At 40.0% G+C, this 14,715-nt stretch overlaps 1 protein-coding gene across 1 annotated transcript in view; it reads left to right on the top strand.

Moving 5' to 3' along the window:
- The window catches only part of LOC118745510 (rho GTPase-activating protein 6-like), a 193,791-nt gene that overhangs the window by 99,719 nt on the left and 79,357 nt on the right, over positions 1-14,715 (top strand). Inside the window, exon 7 of the mRNA XM_036478959.1 lies at positions 10,660-10,810. Coding sequence (XP_036334852.1) covers positions 10,660-10,810 — 151 coding nt within the window. The remainder of the gene's footprint in view (positions 1-10,659; positions 10,811-14,715) is intronic.

Below are 14,715 nucleotides of genomic sequence, written 5' to 3'. Positions count from 1 at the left end.
AGAGGACTTTACTTCTCAATTTCCTACTCAGCCCAAAGTAGCACTTGTTGGCAAGAATGATTCTCCGTTGGATTTCAAGGCTGACATTATTATTGGTGTTAATGCTGGTTCCCAAATAAACGAAGTCGTCTACTTTTTCAAACTTGTAACTGTCAACAGTGACGTGGGTGCCAAGACGCGTATGCTCTGACTGTTTGTGTGAAGACAGGAGATACTTCGTTTTGTCCTCGTTCACCACCAGACCCATTCGCTTTGCTTCTCTATCCAATCCCGAGAAGGCAGAACTGACGTAGCCCATGTTTTTACCGATAATATCGATGTCGTCGGCATACGCCAGCAATTGTACGCTCTTATAAAGTATTGTGCCTGAGCGGTTCAGTTCTGCGGCTCTTATTATCTTCTCCAACATCAGATTAAAGAAATCACACGAAAGATAGTCCCCTTGTCTGAAACCTCGTTTGGTATCAAACGGCTCGCAGAGGTCCTTCCCTATTCTGACGGAGCTGGTGGTATTGCTCATTTTACACAGCCGTATTAGTTTCGCGGGGATACCAAATTCAGACATCGCGGCATAAAGGCAACTTCTCTTCGTGTTGTCGAAAGCGGCTTTGAAATCGACAAATAGATGGTGTGTGTCGATCCTATTCTCGCGGGTCTTTTCAAAGATTAGGCGTATTGTGAATACCTGTTCTATGGTGGATTTTCCAGGCCTAAAGCCACACTGATAAAGTCCAATCAGCTCGTTGACGGTGGGCTTCAGTCTTTCGCACAATACGCTCGATAAGACCTTGTAACCAATGCTTAGAAGGCAGATTCCGCGGTAGTTGGCGCGTATGGCGGGGTCGCCTTTCCTGTGGATTGGGCAGAGCACACTTAAATTCCAGTCGTCGGGTTCATCTGACCATATTCTGCATACGAGCTGATGCATGCACCTCATCAGCTCCTCGCCGCCGTACTTGAATATCTCGGCTGGCAGGCCGTCAGCTCCAGCAGCTTTGTTGTTTTTCAGCCGCGTAATCGCTATTCGTACCTCGTCATATTCAGGCGGTGGGACAGCTATTCCATCATCATCGACTGGGAACTCGGGTTCGTCTTCTTCACTACTTTCAGCGCTACTACCATTCAGTAGGTTATAAAAGTGTTCCCTCCACAATTTAAGTATATTCTGGACATCGGTCACTAGGACGCCATTGTTGTTCTTACAGGAGTTCGCCCCGGTCTTGAAACCTTCCGTAAGTCGCCTAACCCTCTGGTAGAATTTTCGGGCGTTCTTCCTGTCGGCCAAGCATCTCAAGCTCTTCGCACTCACGTATTTTGGCCTCTCTCTTCTTATTGCGGCAAATACGGCTCACTTCCTTCTTCAGTTCCTTATAACGGGTCCCACATAGCACGCGTTGCGCCCGATCGCAGCGTGGCCTTGTAGGCGGCATCTTTTTTCTCTGCGGCTTCTTGACATTCCTCATCGTATCAGTTGTTCTTTCGGGCTCGCTGAAATCCAACTACTTCTTCGGCGGCGGTACTAAATGATCGGGAAATGTGGTTCCACTGCTCGCGTATGTCAGATCGTTGAAGAGTGCTCTCAGAGAGCAGGTGTGTGAGTCGAGTGGCGAATAAATTGGCCGTCTGTTGTGATTGCAGCTTTTCGACGTTAAGCTTTCCTTGCATTGTTGGGCGCACGTTTTTTGCTGCACAGAGGAGGATGCGTGTCTTGGCTACAACAAGATAGTGGTCCGAGTCGATGTTTGGCCCTCGGTGTGTACGTACGTCCAAAACGCTTGAAGCATGCCTTCCGTCTATCACAACATGATCGATTTGGTTTCTCGTTTTTCGATCTGGAGACAGCCATGTAGCTTGGTGGATGTTCTTATGCTGGAACCTAGTACTACATATTACCATATTTCGGGCCCCGGCGAAGTCGATCAGCCTCAGTCCGTTATCGGGCGTTTCGTCGTGGAGGCTGAATTTTCCCACAGTGGCGCCAAAGATCCCTTCCCTGCCCAACTTGGCATTAAAATCGGCAAGCACGATTTTGACATCGTGTCGGGGGCAGCGCTCATATGTACGTTCCAAGCGCTCATAGAAGAGATCCTTGGACGCCTCATCCTTCTCTTCCGTCGGGGCATGGGCGCAGATGAGCGAGATGTTGAAGAATCTAGCTTTGATGCGGATTGTGGCTAGACGTTCCTCCACCGGGGTGAACGCCAATACTCGGCGACGGAGTCTCTCTCCTACCACGAATCCAACACCGAATTTGCGCTCCTTTACGTGGCAACTGTAGTAGACGTCGCAAGGCTTCACGCTTACTTTTCCTTGCCCCGTCCATCGCATTTCTTGGATGGCGGTGATGTCAGCCTTTGTCTTCCCGAGGACATCAACCAGCAGGGCAGAGGCACCTTCCCCATTAAGGGGCCGGATATTCCAGGTGCATACCCTTAAATCATAGTCCTTTATACGTTTGCCGTGGTCGTCATCAGAAAAAGGGGGTCTCATCCGAGGCTGTTTTTTTATTTTCATTGGGCGGGATTTTAACGTGGCGGGACCCAAACCCAGCGCACGCGAAGTTTTACGCCTTCTCACTTTAGCTCGCTCCCAAACGGGTATTTGGTTGCTACCCAGAGGATACGTGGATATAAATATCCGGACGTTGTGAGCTGCGATTTGAACCGTACGCACAAGAATCGCTTCTGGCCACTCCCAGGTGAATGGCAGTCAAAAGTTTTCCTCTTCTGCGCACGGAACCATCCTCCAAATAATTGATGCTAGTCGCACAATTTTTAAGGCAGGTATCGCCAATGTGCAGGTTTGTTGAATGCATCTATCGGAGCAGTTTCCTTATAAATGTTAAAAATAATACTTTTGATGCGCATTTTGGGGTTGGTATCTTAAATGTGCACTTAAGGATAGAGGAAGCAAAGCAAAATATACTGTATATACATTAATCAAGATATATTACTATAACAGAGTCAGTCTGAATCGAAAAGATTCTGAGCAACCCGATAACTGGCCTACTGGCTAGGTAGGTTGTCTGAAAGATCCAGTTCCAGAGCCACACTACGTGGGTGGTTAGAAAAGACTATATTCTAAGCCGCGCCTTCGCTCCAGGCTTTTCATTTATGAATACAAACCAAGGCTGCAAACCGGTTTTTGAACCAAACTGTCGCGTTTTACGGGCTTCGAACCGAACCATTTTTATTTTGAAATGCCAAAACCGAAACGTAAACCGCTCCAAATAATGGTTCGGTTCGGTTCAAACTCCATTAAAGCATTTCTCAAGTATTGTAATACACAACTTTGTCTAAAAATACCACCCTGTGATAAAACTGCAAGCATTTTTGACATGAATGGCATCTCTGAATTATAATTTCGGCCATATAAAAATGCTTGAAATATACTTATATGAAAAAATGCATATTACCGGCAGCAAAAAAAAATCAAATCCGTGAAAAAATTGACAAAAATCGACTTACAACTTAAAAACTTTTCTCATTAAAATTTTGTAATTTAGATGAAACTTTGAAGAATTTTCATAATTTTTGCACAAAGTTTTAAACTTGAACTCAGTTTTTGTTAAACGACGAACTATATTTAAAAAGGTAAACCTTAAATAAACAAAAAAAATATCGCCAAAATTAGTAAAATTTCGCGTCCCTATTTATTTTTCCACCCCCATAAATGTGGAAATTTTAATTTGATCTCAAAAATAAAGCCTTTTGTTTTTATACCCGAGCGCACTTGTGCACAAGGGTATATTAATTTTGTTCACATAACGGTTGTTTGTAAAAGCCAAAACGAATCGAGATAGATATAGACAAATGTATACATAAATGCTCAGGATGAAAAAAGAAATCGATTAAGCCATGTCTGTCTGTCCGTCCGTCTGTCCGTCTGTCCGTCTGTCCGTGTACACGATAACTCGAGCAACAATTTAGATATCTCAACGAAATTTGGTATGAAGGTTTCCCTTAATCCAAGGTAGGTTGGTATTGAAAATGGGCGAAATCGGACTTTAACCACGCCCACTTCTCATATAACGGTAATTTGCAGAAATACGAAAACTGCGATATTTTAGTAACTACTAAAGAAAATTCACTCAAAATTAATATTTACAATAATTTTTAGACGAAAAATAAGAATATTATAAATTTTTGGAAAATAGGCGTAGCCACGCCCACTTATGGTTACATGTGTATATCTTGGTAACCGCTGCACCAATTTCTTCCAAACTTGGCACAGTTGTTGGCCTTGGTACAGCATACCAAATGGCCGAAAATTTTTAAAATCGCTCAATAACCACGCCTACTTCCCATATAACGGTAATTTTCAGAAATACGAAAACTGCGATATTTTAGTAACTACTGGAGATTATTCACTCAAAATTGATATTTATAATAAGTTTTAGACGAAAAATAAGAATATTATAAATTTTTGAAAAATGGGCGTAGCCACGCCCACTTATGGTTACATGTGTATATCTTGGTAACTGCTGCACCAATTTCTTCCAAACTTGGCACAGTTGTTGGCCTTGGTACAGCATAAAAAATCGCCGAAACTTTTTAAAATCGGACTATAACCACGCCCGCATCCCATATAACGGTAATTTTGAGAAATACAAAATCTTCGATAAATCAGTAAATATTGAAGCTAATTTATTCAAAATTGATGCTTTCAACAGTTCTTTGCCAAGAAATACGTTTATGGTAAAATTTTGGAAAATGGGCGTGGTACCGCCAACTTATGATCACATATAAGTATATCGGTAACCGTTCTACTAATTTGTACCAAACTCGGTGTGGTTATTGTGCTTGCCACATATAAGCAAAACGTTGAAATTTATTGAAATCGGACTATAATAATGGCCGCTTCTCATATAACGGTGAATTTCAGAAATGCTTGAAACTTCAATATTTCGAAATTGAAGGACGCTAATTTACTCAAAATTGATACACCCCGGCTTACCATCTAGCGGAAGGTTTCGGAAAGGTGAAAAAACATATATTTAATACTTGCGCCGGGTATTTAATGTTCGGCTCCGCCCGAACTTAGACTTTCTTACTTGTTATATACATATATTTGTGTTACGTGTTTAGGATTACAAAAATTTAACTATTTTAACCGAACCGAACCGCGGCTCAGGAATACTCAGGAAGCGGTTCTTGAACCGGTACAAGCTTTTTCTGAGTGGTTAAAACCACTGAACCTAACCGCACCGTTTTTCGGAGTGGTTTGCAGCCCTGATACAAACTATGAAGTAATACATATGTGTTCGGTTGGAAAGCACATGCGGTCTGCACGGACGAGATCCAGAGCCGCGCTGTCTCGTAAACTTACTTATCTTTGTATGAAAAACCGGCGTATTTACGAGGTTTACGTAGTTACGAGGCAGTTACGCGATTAGTTGAATACCCATACTGTTTTAACAATTTTCCGTTTGGCAAAATGAGAGTCTAAATTATCCCTCACTCTTTCTTTATAGTGTCACTACTATACCTAAAGTTATCACTCAAATATTTCGGAAGAGCCCCATTCTTAACATCCCTGCAGTGAAAAGCTAAACTAGTATGCACAAATTCCAGTTCATGAACTATTGTTTAAGGATGGCAGTCATACCAGTTCATTATGAACTATAATTATACCAGTTCGTTGTAGGAAAAAGTAAGCTAGGTGGTAGAAATTCTAGTTTATAAACTCGTATTCAAAGGGGAAGTCATACCAGTTCGTCATGGACTATAATTATACCTGTTCTCCGCAGTGAAAGGCCGAACCAGCCAGTAAAAATACCAGTTCATTAACGAGTATGTGCTAGAGCGGAAAATTGACATCTCCTATGACACCGCCATGTTAAAAATACCAGTGGCTTATATTGAAAAAGGATACAACGTGAACCAGTTGGGGGAAAACGCAAACTGGCAGCATTCTAGTTCACTACTAGTATCTTTCTCTGCAGGGACTATACATAATTTTCATTGTGTTGAATGAAATTAATTGTTTTACATTTAACCAGTTTAAATTACTCAGTAATGACGATATGCTGTTATCGTATCTTGAGTTATATATATGTACACTTAGGTCTCTTTTTATGCGGTACATGCGTTCCTCAGAAAGCCGCATAAAAAAGTTCTTTACTTTAATACAAAAACAGGGGATGCGTTCCAGCATTTTCAAAAACCGCATAAATTCAGATACTCCATGTAAAAAATCCTAAAAATCCGCATAAGAAAATTCAGTGAGGCATTATTAAGTAAAAAAAATATTTATTTCTTCATTTCAACACCTATTATTCCTTGTAAAACTGAACATTAATGAAATAAATAAAATTTTATCTGTATTTTAACCAAAAATAAATAAAAATACCACAATGAATACATGAATTATGTAAGAATACAAAGACAAATTACTTATCAGAAGCATTGCCTCTTACACACTGAAAAAAGTAATAAAAACTCTCAAAATCGCTACTATGAAATAATGGTTTGAAAAACCGTATAAAAACGCCGCATACAAAGAGACCTAAGTGTATGTCCCACATAGGGTGTTCGATTATTCGCCTTTTTTTCAACACCAGTTTTCGGGTTATTCGAAACTGGTTTTATTTTACATAGTTTTCATACAGTGGAAATGCTTACCTTGGTATGAAGCTATGACCAAAAATTACAATAAAACTAATGACAGTAAAGACACTTTTTATTTAAAAAAGAGCAACGCAAAATAAGTTTTTTGTTTTAGATCAAAAGAAATTAAATTAAAATCTTTTTTTACACTTTGTTGCATTTTTTCTGACATTTTTCGTATTTTCCGCCGTACCCAAGTACTTAGATGTACCTACTGCCACTCGCGATATTGGAGGAGAAGCTCTGCCAAATACGTAGATAACGTCTAAGCCCCAAACATTCATTTATTGGAATTAAATATGATATACTGTTCATCCCCAAATAAGCTAGGATATAATTTTAAAACTATTTAGAAGTTTTCATGCACTGGAAAAAGACTTGAAAACTTCGAAAAACTCTAAACATAAATCGAGAGTCAAGATTTGTATGAAATGAAAAAACCGGATTGTTCGATGAAAAAATCCGGCTCGATATTCGAAGAATCAAGTTTTAAAAAAACCGCCCATAGATGTCCAAAAAAGCCAGTGGAAAGCGGTTTGGAAAAACCCGAATCAGTCACCGTAGTCCCACCCCTCTAGTTTGCATTTTTTGAAGTTTATCTGTGTGTATTCTTCTCCTTCTTATTTGGCGCTGTAACCGCCAAAGCGATTTTGGCCGATTTCGACACAGCAAGCCCATCGTTTCTCTACTGTGCCAACTGACGCCAATTGGAAATGGCAAGTGAAGCCAAGTAGTTCTCCACTTGGTCTTTCATCGCAGTGGGGGCCTCCCTCTTCTACTGCTACCACCAGCGGGTTCCGAGTTGACTACTTTCAGAGCTGGAGTGTCGGAGTCCATTCGAACGTCATGGCCAAGCCATCGGAGCCGCTGTATTCGCTGCACTATGTCCATGTCGTTGTAAAGCTCATACAGCTCATCATTCCATCGTCTGCGGTACTCGCCAACGCGTAAAGGCCCGTTAATCTTCCGCAAAATCCTTCTCCCGAATACTCCAAGAGCCGCCTCATCGGATGTTGTCATTATCAATGCTTCTGCTCCATAAACCAACACGGGCTTGATGAGTGACTTATAGAGTGTGGTTTTCATACGTCGAGAGATGACTTTACTCCTGAATTGCCTACTCAGTCCAAAGTAGCACTTGTTAGCAAGAGTGATACTGCGTTGGATTTCAATGCTGACATCATTATCCGTGTTAATTCTGGTCCCAAAGTAAACGAAATTCTCTACTTTCTCGAAATTATAACTGTCAACAGTGACGTGGGTGCCAAGGCGCGAATGCACTGACTGTTTGTTTGATGACAGGGGATATTTCGTATTAGCCTCGTTGACCGCAAGATCCATTCGCTTGGCTCCTTTTGCATTTTGGAAAAAGCAGAACAGACTTCGCGGTTCTTGTTACCGATGATGTCGATGTAATCGGCGTACGCCAGAAATCGCAGGCTCTTGTATAAAATTGTTCCTGAGCGGTTCAGTTCTTAAGCTCTTGCTGGAAAGGGAGTATTCCTGTCTGAAACCCCGTTTGGTAGCTAACGGCTCGGAGAGCTCTTTCCCAGTTCGCACGGAGCTGGTGCTTTTGCTCAACGTCATTTTACACAGCCGTATCAGTTTCACGGGCATGCCAACTGCAGATATCGCGACGTATAGGCACCTCCTTTTAGTGGAATTGTGTTCCCTCCATAATTTAAGTACGTTCTATACATCAATCAGTAGTTCGCCATTGTGTTCTTACAAGAGTTCACCCTGGCCGTCAGTTGCCTTACTATTTGGGCGTTTTTCCTGTCGGCCAGCATTTCAAGCTCTTCGCACTCTCGTATTTCTGTCTCTCTCTTTTTATTGTGGCAAATACGTCTCGCTTCCATCCTCAGCTCCCTATTACGATCCAAAATGGCTCGCGTTGCGACCGATCCCAGCGTGGCCCTATAGGCGGTATCTTTTTTCTCTGCAGTTTCTTGATACTCCTCATTGTACCACTTGTTCTTTCGGGCTCGCTGAAATCAGACTACTTCTTCGGTGGTGGTACTTAATGAACGGGAAATGTGGTTCCACTGCTCGCATATGTCGGTTTATTGAAAAGTGCTCTCTGAGAGTAAGTATGAGAGTCGAGTAACGATTGCATTGGCCGCCTGTTGTGACTGCAGCTTTTCGAAGTTAAGCTTTCTTGTAGTTTTGGGTCCACATTTTTTTCTGCACAGAGGTGGGTGTGTATCCTGGCTGCAATAAGGTAGTAGTCCGAGTCGATGTTTGGGCCTCGGAGTGTACGGACATCTAAAATACTGGAAGCGTACCTTCCGTATCTCACAACATGATCGATTTGGTTTCTCGTTTTTCGATCTGCAGACTACCACGTAGCTTGAAGTATCTTTTTATGCTTGAACCTAGTACTGCATTTCGGGGCCCGGCACCTACTGGTGAACATATGCTGCAGACTTCACTGAGCCTTTAAATCGAATAGGTCGGAGTGGCCTCACCGAGTCTCCTTCTCTTTCTGACGTGACTCAATGCTTCACTAGGATTGGCTTCCGAATCTTGCACATAGGTTGCTCACGTTTCCCAGAGTGCGCGAACGAGGACGCAAGAGTCGGGATTGAGTATAGTCGTGCAACTGTAACTGCATACCCAGCGCAACGACTAAACCCCATGCACTGCAATATGTGTGTCAGAAGTTATGAATAAAGTGGTTGAGCGGTATATGAAATGTGGCTCAGTAATAGCTCCATAAACTATAATTTTGTATCTCCTACTTAGATGTTTACATATCCTTTTTTATGCGCATCTCTTTTGACAGTTGAAGATCACAATCGTCCACAGTTGGTGATGCGACTCTTACGACGGTATTCACAGAATGGGAGTCTGTGTAAGTGGTAACGATCTCCCTTGTGAATTACCAGTATGTGCAGCCCTGGGTCCAGTGGTTGTTGTACACAGCCCTGAACATCATCCTTCAGTTCGTGGAGATGCCTCCTGATGTTGAACGTTTCTTGGTATTTTCCCCTAGTTCTGCCTGCTAGCAATTTGAGGACTTTGTTGCGGCTCTGTACTTTATTGGCAATTGTGGTTGTGTGCGCCGAGAAAGAGAGTATGCTGTCGAAGCTCACTCCGAGTATTTAAAATTCGCTGACGATTGCGACGGTGCACATTGCATTCAGCCCATCTCAACGAGGTTGGGTTGCTGTGCAACTTCGTCTCTTGGATCCCAGATATCAGTATTCCCTGACGGCCCACGGCTGCATTGTGTCCCTTCATTCACAGTTTCTAAAAATCAGTTGATTTCAAAAATCTGCCACTGCTACTGTGCTATTGTAGTTTGATGTTAATGATGCACTCCCGGATTTATATTTGACATGAAAGTAGGGTTGCCGAATGCAATTCTTTAACGCTAGTTTTACTGATTTTGACTTTCCATAACTCTCCAAAAATAAAACTCTGCAAAAATAACCCAACATTCGAGACCACATAACAAAGTCATTGGGGCATACTATTCATAGTTGAAGTAAAGACGAACTCCAAAAACCAAACGCTAACTTTGAAAAAAATAATATTGTGCATTTGATACTCAAGAAGGAAATTTGTAGGGTGTTGAAGAACGAGTCTGTGGTTATAAGCAATAACCGCCTAGGTCGAAAAACCTCAAACGAAACGAGAAAAAACGTTTTAAGCATTTGGATTGTAATGTTAACCTTTTGGGGAAACCAAAATATGTTCGTCTATAACATTTAAATAGCCTAGCTGGCGAGATCGGGACTTCACATGCACATGGAATAGTAGTTGAGGAATACGATAGCATATATAACTCAATTATTTCTTAAGTCGACTTAGGCGGTTATTGCTTATGACCACAGAAATATACTCCGCAGATATGCACGAATTAGATAAATCTTTTAATTGTTCTGATAATCACAAATGGTAGGCAATTTTTTTGCTAGCGCATGTACTGAAGCGTTTTAAACCGTTTTCGACTTTTCTCAACGTAGCGTATAACATTCTTTTAAATTACAGTCTTTTAATAGCCGCTTTGATTTTCAATGTCTGAGTAAATAAATTTACTTTCTAGATGCGCGAAGACTTTGATAAAAATTCGGTTACAAATATCGACGACGAAACCTGTCCACACGATGTTGCAACGTTACTTAAAGAATTCCTGCGGGATCTACCCGAGCCGCTACTCTGCAGTGGACTTTACAAGGCATTTCTCGAAACACAGCGTAAGTGCCAAGTGTCTTCGTTAGTGATGGCAAAACAAAATTATAATCGATTAATTGATCAAATGCATAACCGAAACATCCGATTATAAATTGCAATTAATCGTAAGAAGTTACGCGTTTAATAGTTCATTTCGATTAAAATCTAAAATATCTATATAAAAACCATTTAATAACTTATAGAAAATTATGTGACATATTCACAGTCGAAATAAAGTCTACTCTAAAGTTAGTTTCAGCTTTATGCACTTTTATTAAAGTATACATTTCTTGTTAAAAGTAGTAAATTTATGCTATGAATTCAGTGGGTTGACAATCAGAAAAACTAAACGCGAAGGAAAAACAATAAAAACACTGGAAAACTAGCATACCATCCGCTGTAAGCAATAAATACACTTCAATGTGAGAATGAATGTGAAATTTTTATTGTGACGTAAATCTTCCCTATTGCAATAAATATCCCATTAAAAGTTGAAGAATTAAAAGGTTCTTTAGAAATACATATAAGAATCCGCAAATCTTAATGTTCACATGCAAGTGTCTGACGTACGCTTCTTAAATATTTTTAAACCAATTTAAGTTATAATTTTTTAATATATGTTTTGACTCTAACTTTTGGTATGATGTTTATTTCAAAAAGCGAAAGAGCCAAACTAAATATTAGTTTTGATCCCGTATGAGTCTGAACATACCTTTTTTTACCAGAATTTACCAGATTTTACTGGAAATTGATCCCGTACTCGATTCTCTGGCAACTGAGAGGACAAATGAGATACTAAAAAAGATCCTCTCTTTGTCAAAAGTTGCCAGTTTTAGTCCAAACATTTTTTGCTGGTAAATTCTGGTAAATGTGTCAAGTGTTTGACAACGAAATTATAAACAAAGGAAAAGTGCACTTTGCTAATGCATGTTATAAAAAATTTAATAACTGGTTTGAGTGGATTCTAATGAATTTGTAAGTATGTTTGGTTATTTACATGTGTGAGGCTGAGTGCTTTTACTTACAAAATAAGCAAAATTTTACAAGCAAAATTTGGAGGTTATGTTGAAGTGGTCAGAAATTACCATTTTTTACTAGAACGCGATCCCGTACTTTGCAGTGTTACTCTCTCGCTCTGAGCGAATTTTTATTTTTTTTTTTGAGTTTTACTCGATTTAGTCCGAGGAATACAGGATCAACCATATTATAGCGGCAAGAGTTGTTTTGTGCGTATTAAGGCATTCGCAAAAAGCAACACTTGCCGCCATAATATTTTATGCACACGTATGTACTTCTTTTCATTTTGTTAGTGCGAACAGCACTTGTCATTTCCCAGACAGAAATGGTCACATAATTATATTCATGCCACCAGGACTGTATCGGCTTTAGGCGGTGTACCATCCAGGATGCATCTTTTTGTCCTAGGAAACTAAAGAAAAAATAGCGTACGTGCTACTGAATTTGAACCAGTGACGGACAAGTAAGTAGTCGAACACGCATATAGTCGAACATGCAGATGCAACTTCGATACTGAGGGCGTTAAGGATTACTATAGAATTGCATTCTACATATATATAATCCATTCATCGATTCGTAAATAACTCATCTTCAGAGTCGTTGCAAGAAACTTAATGAATTTTATCATGCACCTGACCAGAAAACCCCCTCCGATACATCTTTTCGTACAATTGTATTCGTAAATCTTTTCTTGATATAGGATAAACCAATAAATCAAAAATGAAATGAAAACGAACCCGCATTATTGAAATAACCGAGAGGTTGCTTCTCTAAGCGACCCACAGTGTTTCGACTATATGAACGAAGGTGGAAAAAAGTCACGGTGACAGTTGATTAAAAAACATGTTGCGCTGAGAAAGGGAATAGTAAAAGTCATAAATACAAAATTTCACATCACCTCTCTATGAAGGGTACATTTCCAAAGAAATACTAGAATCGGTAATTTTTCTCGTTAGTGGCGTGGTGCGCCAACAAATCAGACAGATTTGAAAATATTCAAACTCTTCTGACTTGTTCGACCGTTATAACGCGTTAGTGGCGCTGTTCCCGAACATTAACCATGTCGTCTTATCAGTTTGCTTTTAACCCATTTCGTCATATCAGAGTAATTTGAACCATTGAAGTGAGCACATGGCGGGACATTGCAAATAAGCGATTTTTAGAAGACTTGTTTTTATTTTTAAATTTTGAAGGGAGAAGTTGCGATTTGGCAAAGTAAAAGTGAAAAATATAAAGATAGGAATTAAAGCAAAAATTATGGAAGAAACTGTTGGAGAAGTTGAGGGAAGTGGACAAAATTGCCACGATAGAAACTTTAAAAAATATCAGGGCATACAAGCCTTCTACAGCCGGGAATTGCAAAACATTCGGAAAAGTGAGAAATCTAGAGCAGGCTCTGAAGATGTATATGTTCCCACGTTGTGGTACTTTAAAAATTTAGAATTCTTGCGGGACCAAGAATTGCCGCATGAGGGCTTTTCGACGATGGAAGATTCTTTGGAAGAATATACTAGAAAATTAAGTGTAATTTTGCATTTTAAATATTTTTTTTTCAGTTAACGGTAGTAAACTATTGTTAGAATTTTAGCTTTGTATGTACACAGTTATTGCACCCTTTGCTATTGTTTATATTCTGTTTGCGCATTGTAATGGTCTAATTATGCATACTTCGCACAACTTCGCATAAACTTCAAACTGTAATTTCGTATGTACTTTGTATGTATGTTGTATGTATTCCATTACCCAGAAATTAGCAGAACTTTTAAAAACTTAGTGATCTGTTGAGTTTAGATTTCGCTTCACATTTTCTTAAGTTACTTTTCTATTGCACTGGTACAAATGGTTGTGCGAAGAATGCATAATCAGACCTTTATGCTGTTTCTTACGCTGTTATACATCTACTTACATGTGTACATATGGATGGTTGCATGTACATATGTATGTAGGAATGTACATATATACTTGTTTTCGCTTATTTTCAAGGCTCTTCATATCCAGAGTCTTTGTATGCATAAAGCGGGGAAGGAAATCCTACCTAACAATGGGCAAACGGAGGACAAACAATGCTCTTGCTCCTCTCTTGTCATGTACGGAATAATAATATTGTTTTTTTTTTGTTCTATTTAAAAACAGTTCACTTGTACCCGTCCTCCGTTTTATGCTTTTTCTTTTGTTTTTTCATGCATAAATAACCAAACATGCAACCCTATCATCCGCTTCATCGCTCATAAATATTTATCTCGCTGAAGTTCAAGTGCGATCTGATTTGTGCGACGTTAGTGGCGAAATGCTGCGCGAACAAATCAGATGGATTTGTTCGCTGTTAGTGCCTAGCTTAGGGCCAGTTACTCAATGTCTGGTTAATGTCTGGATTATAATGGAAGTAACGGAACGGAGTGAACTGTCACTTAATTATCTATTGTATGGGAAATGAATTCAAACGGTTATTATGCACTTGAACGCAATGTAAAACGGAAGCATCTAAAATCAATAGATCCTTACGAATTCGCCGAGATTTGTTACGATTCGCCCCGTGCATTATAACCAAGGTATAACGTTAATCTGCGGTTAAAAATCGTTATCGGCGTCTTTGACTCCATGTATACAACAGGGAGTCGATAACTATGTTTAACCGGAGATTAGTGTTAACCAGACATTGAGCAACCGGCCCTTAATCAGTTTAGGCGCTGAGCTTCTATGGGCACGTCTTTTTTTCAACTATAATTAATTCTTTAAGGGCCGGTTTTTCAATAGTCAGATAAGCCACGAATAAGTACTAACTCGACGGATAAGTCGAAATGGCGTTGTACAATAGTCTGTTAAAGTTTATTCGGCGAATAATTAACCTAACTGAGGAATAAATTTATCCCGCGATTCGTTCGCCATATAAGGGCCGCATAGCAATTGACAC

The sequence above is a fragment of the Rhagoletis pomonella genome, unplaced genomic scaffold (genome assembly GCF_013731165.1).
Source record: "Rhagoletis pomonella isolate Grant_MI unplaced genomic scaffold, Rhpom_1.0 Rhpom_scaffold_00009, whole genome shotgun sequence".
NCBI lineage: Eukaryota > Metazoa > Arthropoda > Insecta > Diptera > Tephritidae > Rhagoletis > Rhagoletis pomonella.
Note: the sequence above shows the minus strand (reverse complement) of the source record. Positions and strands in the feature narration are given on the sequence as shown.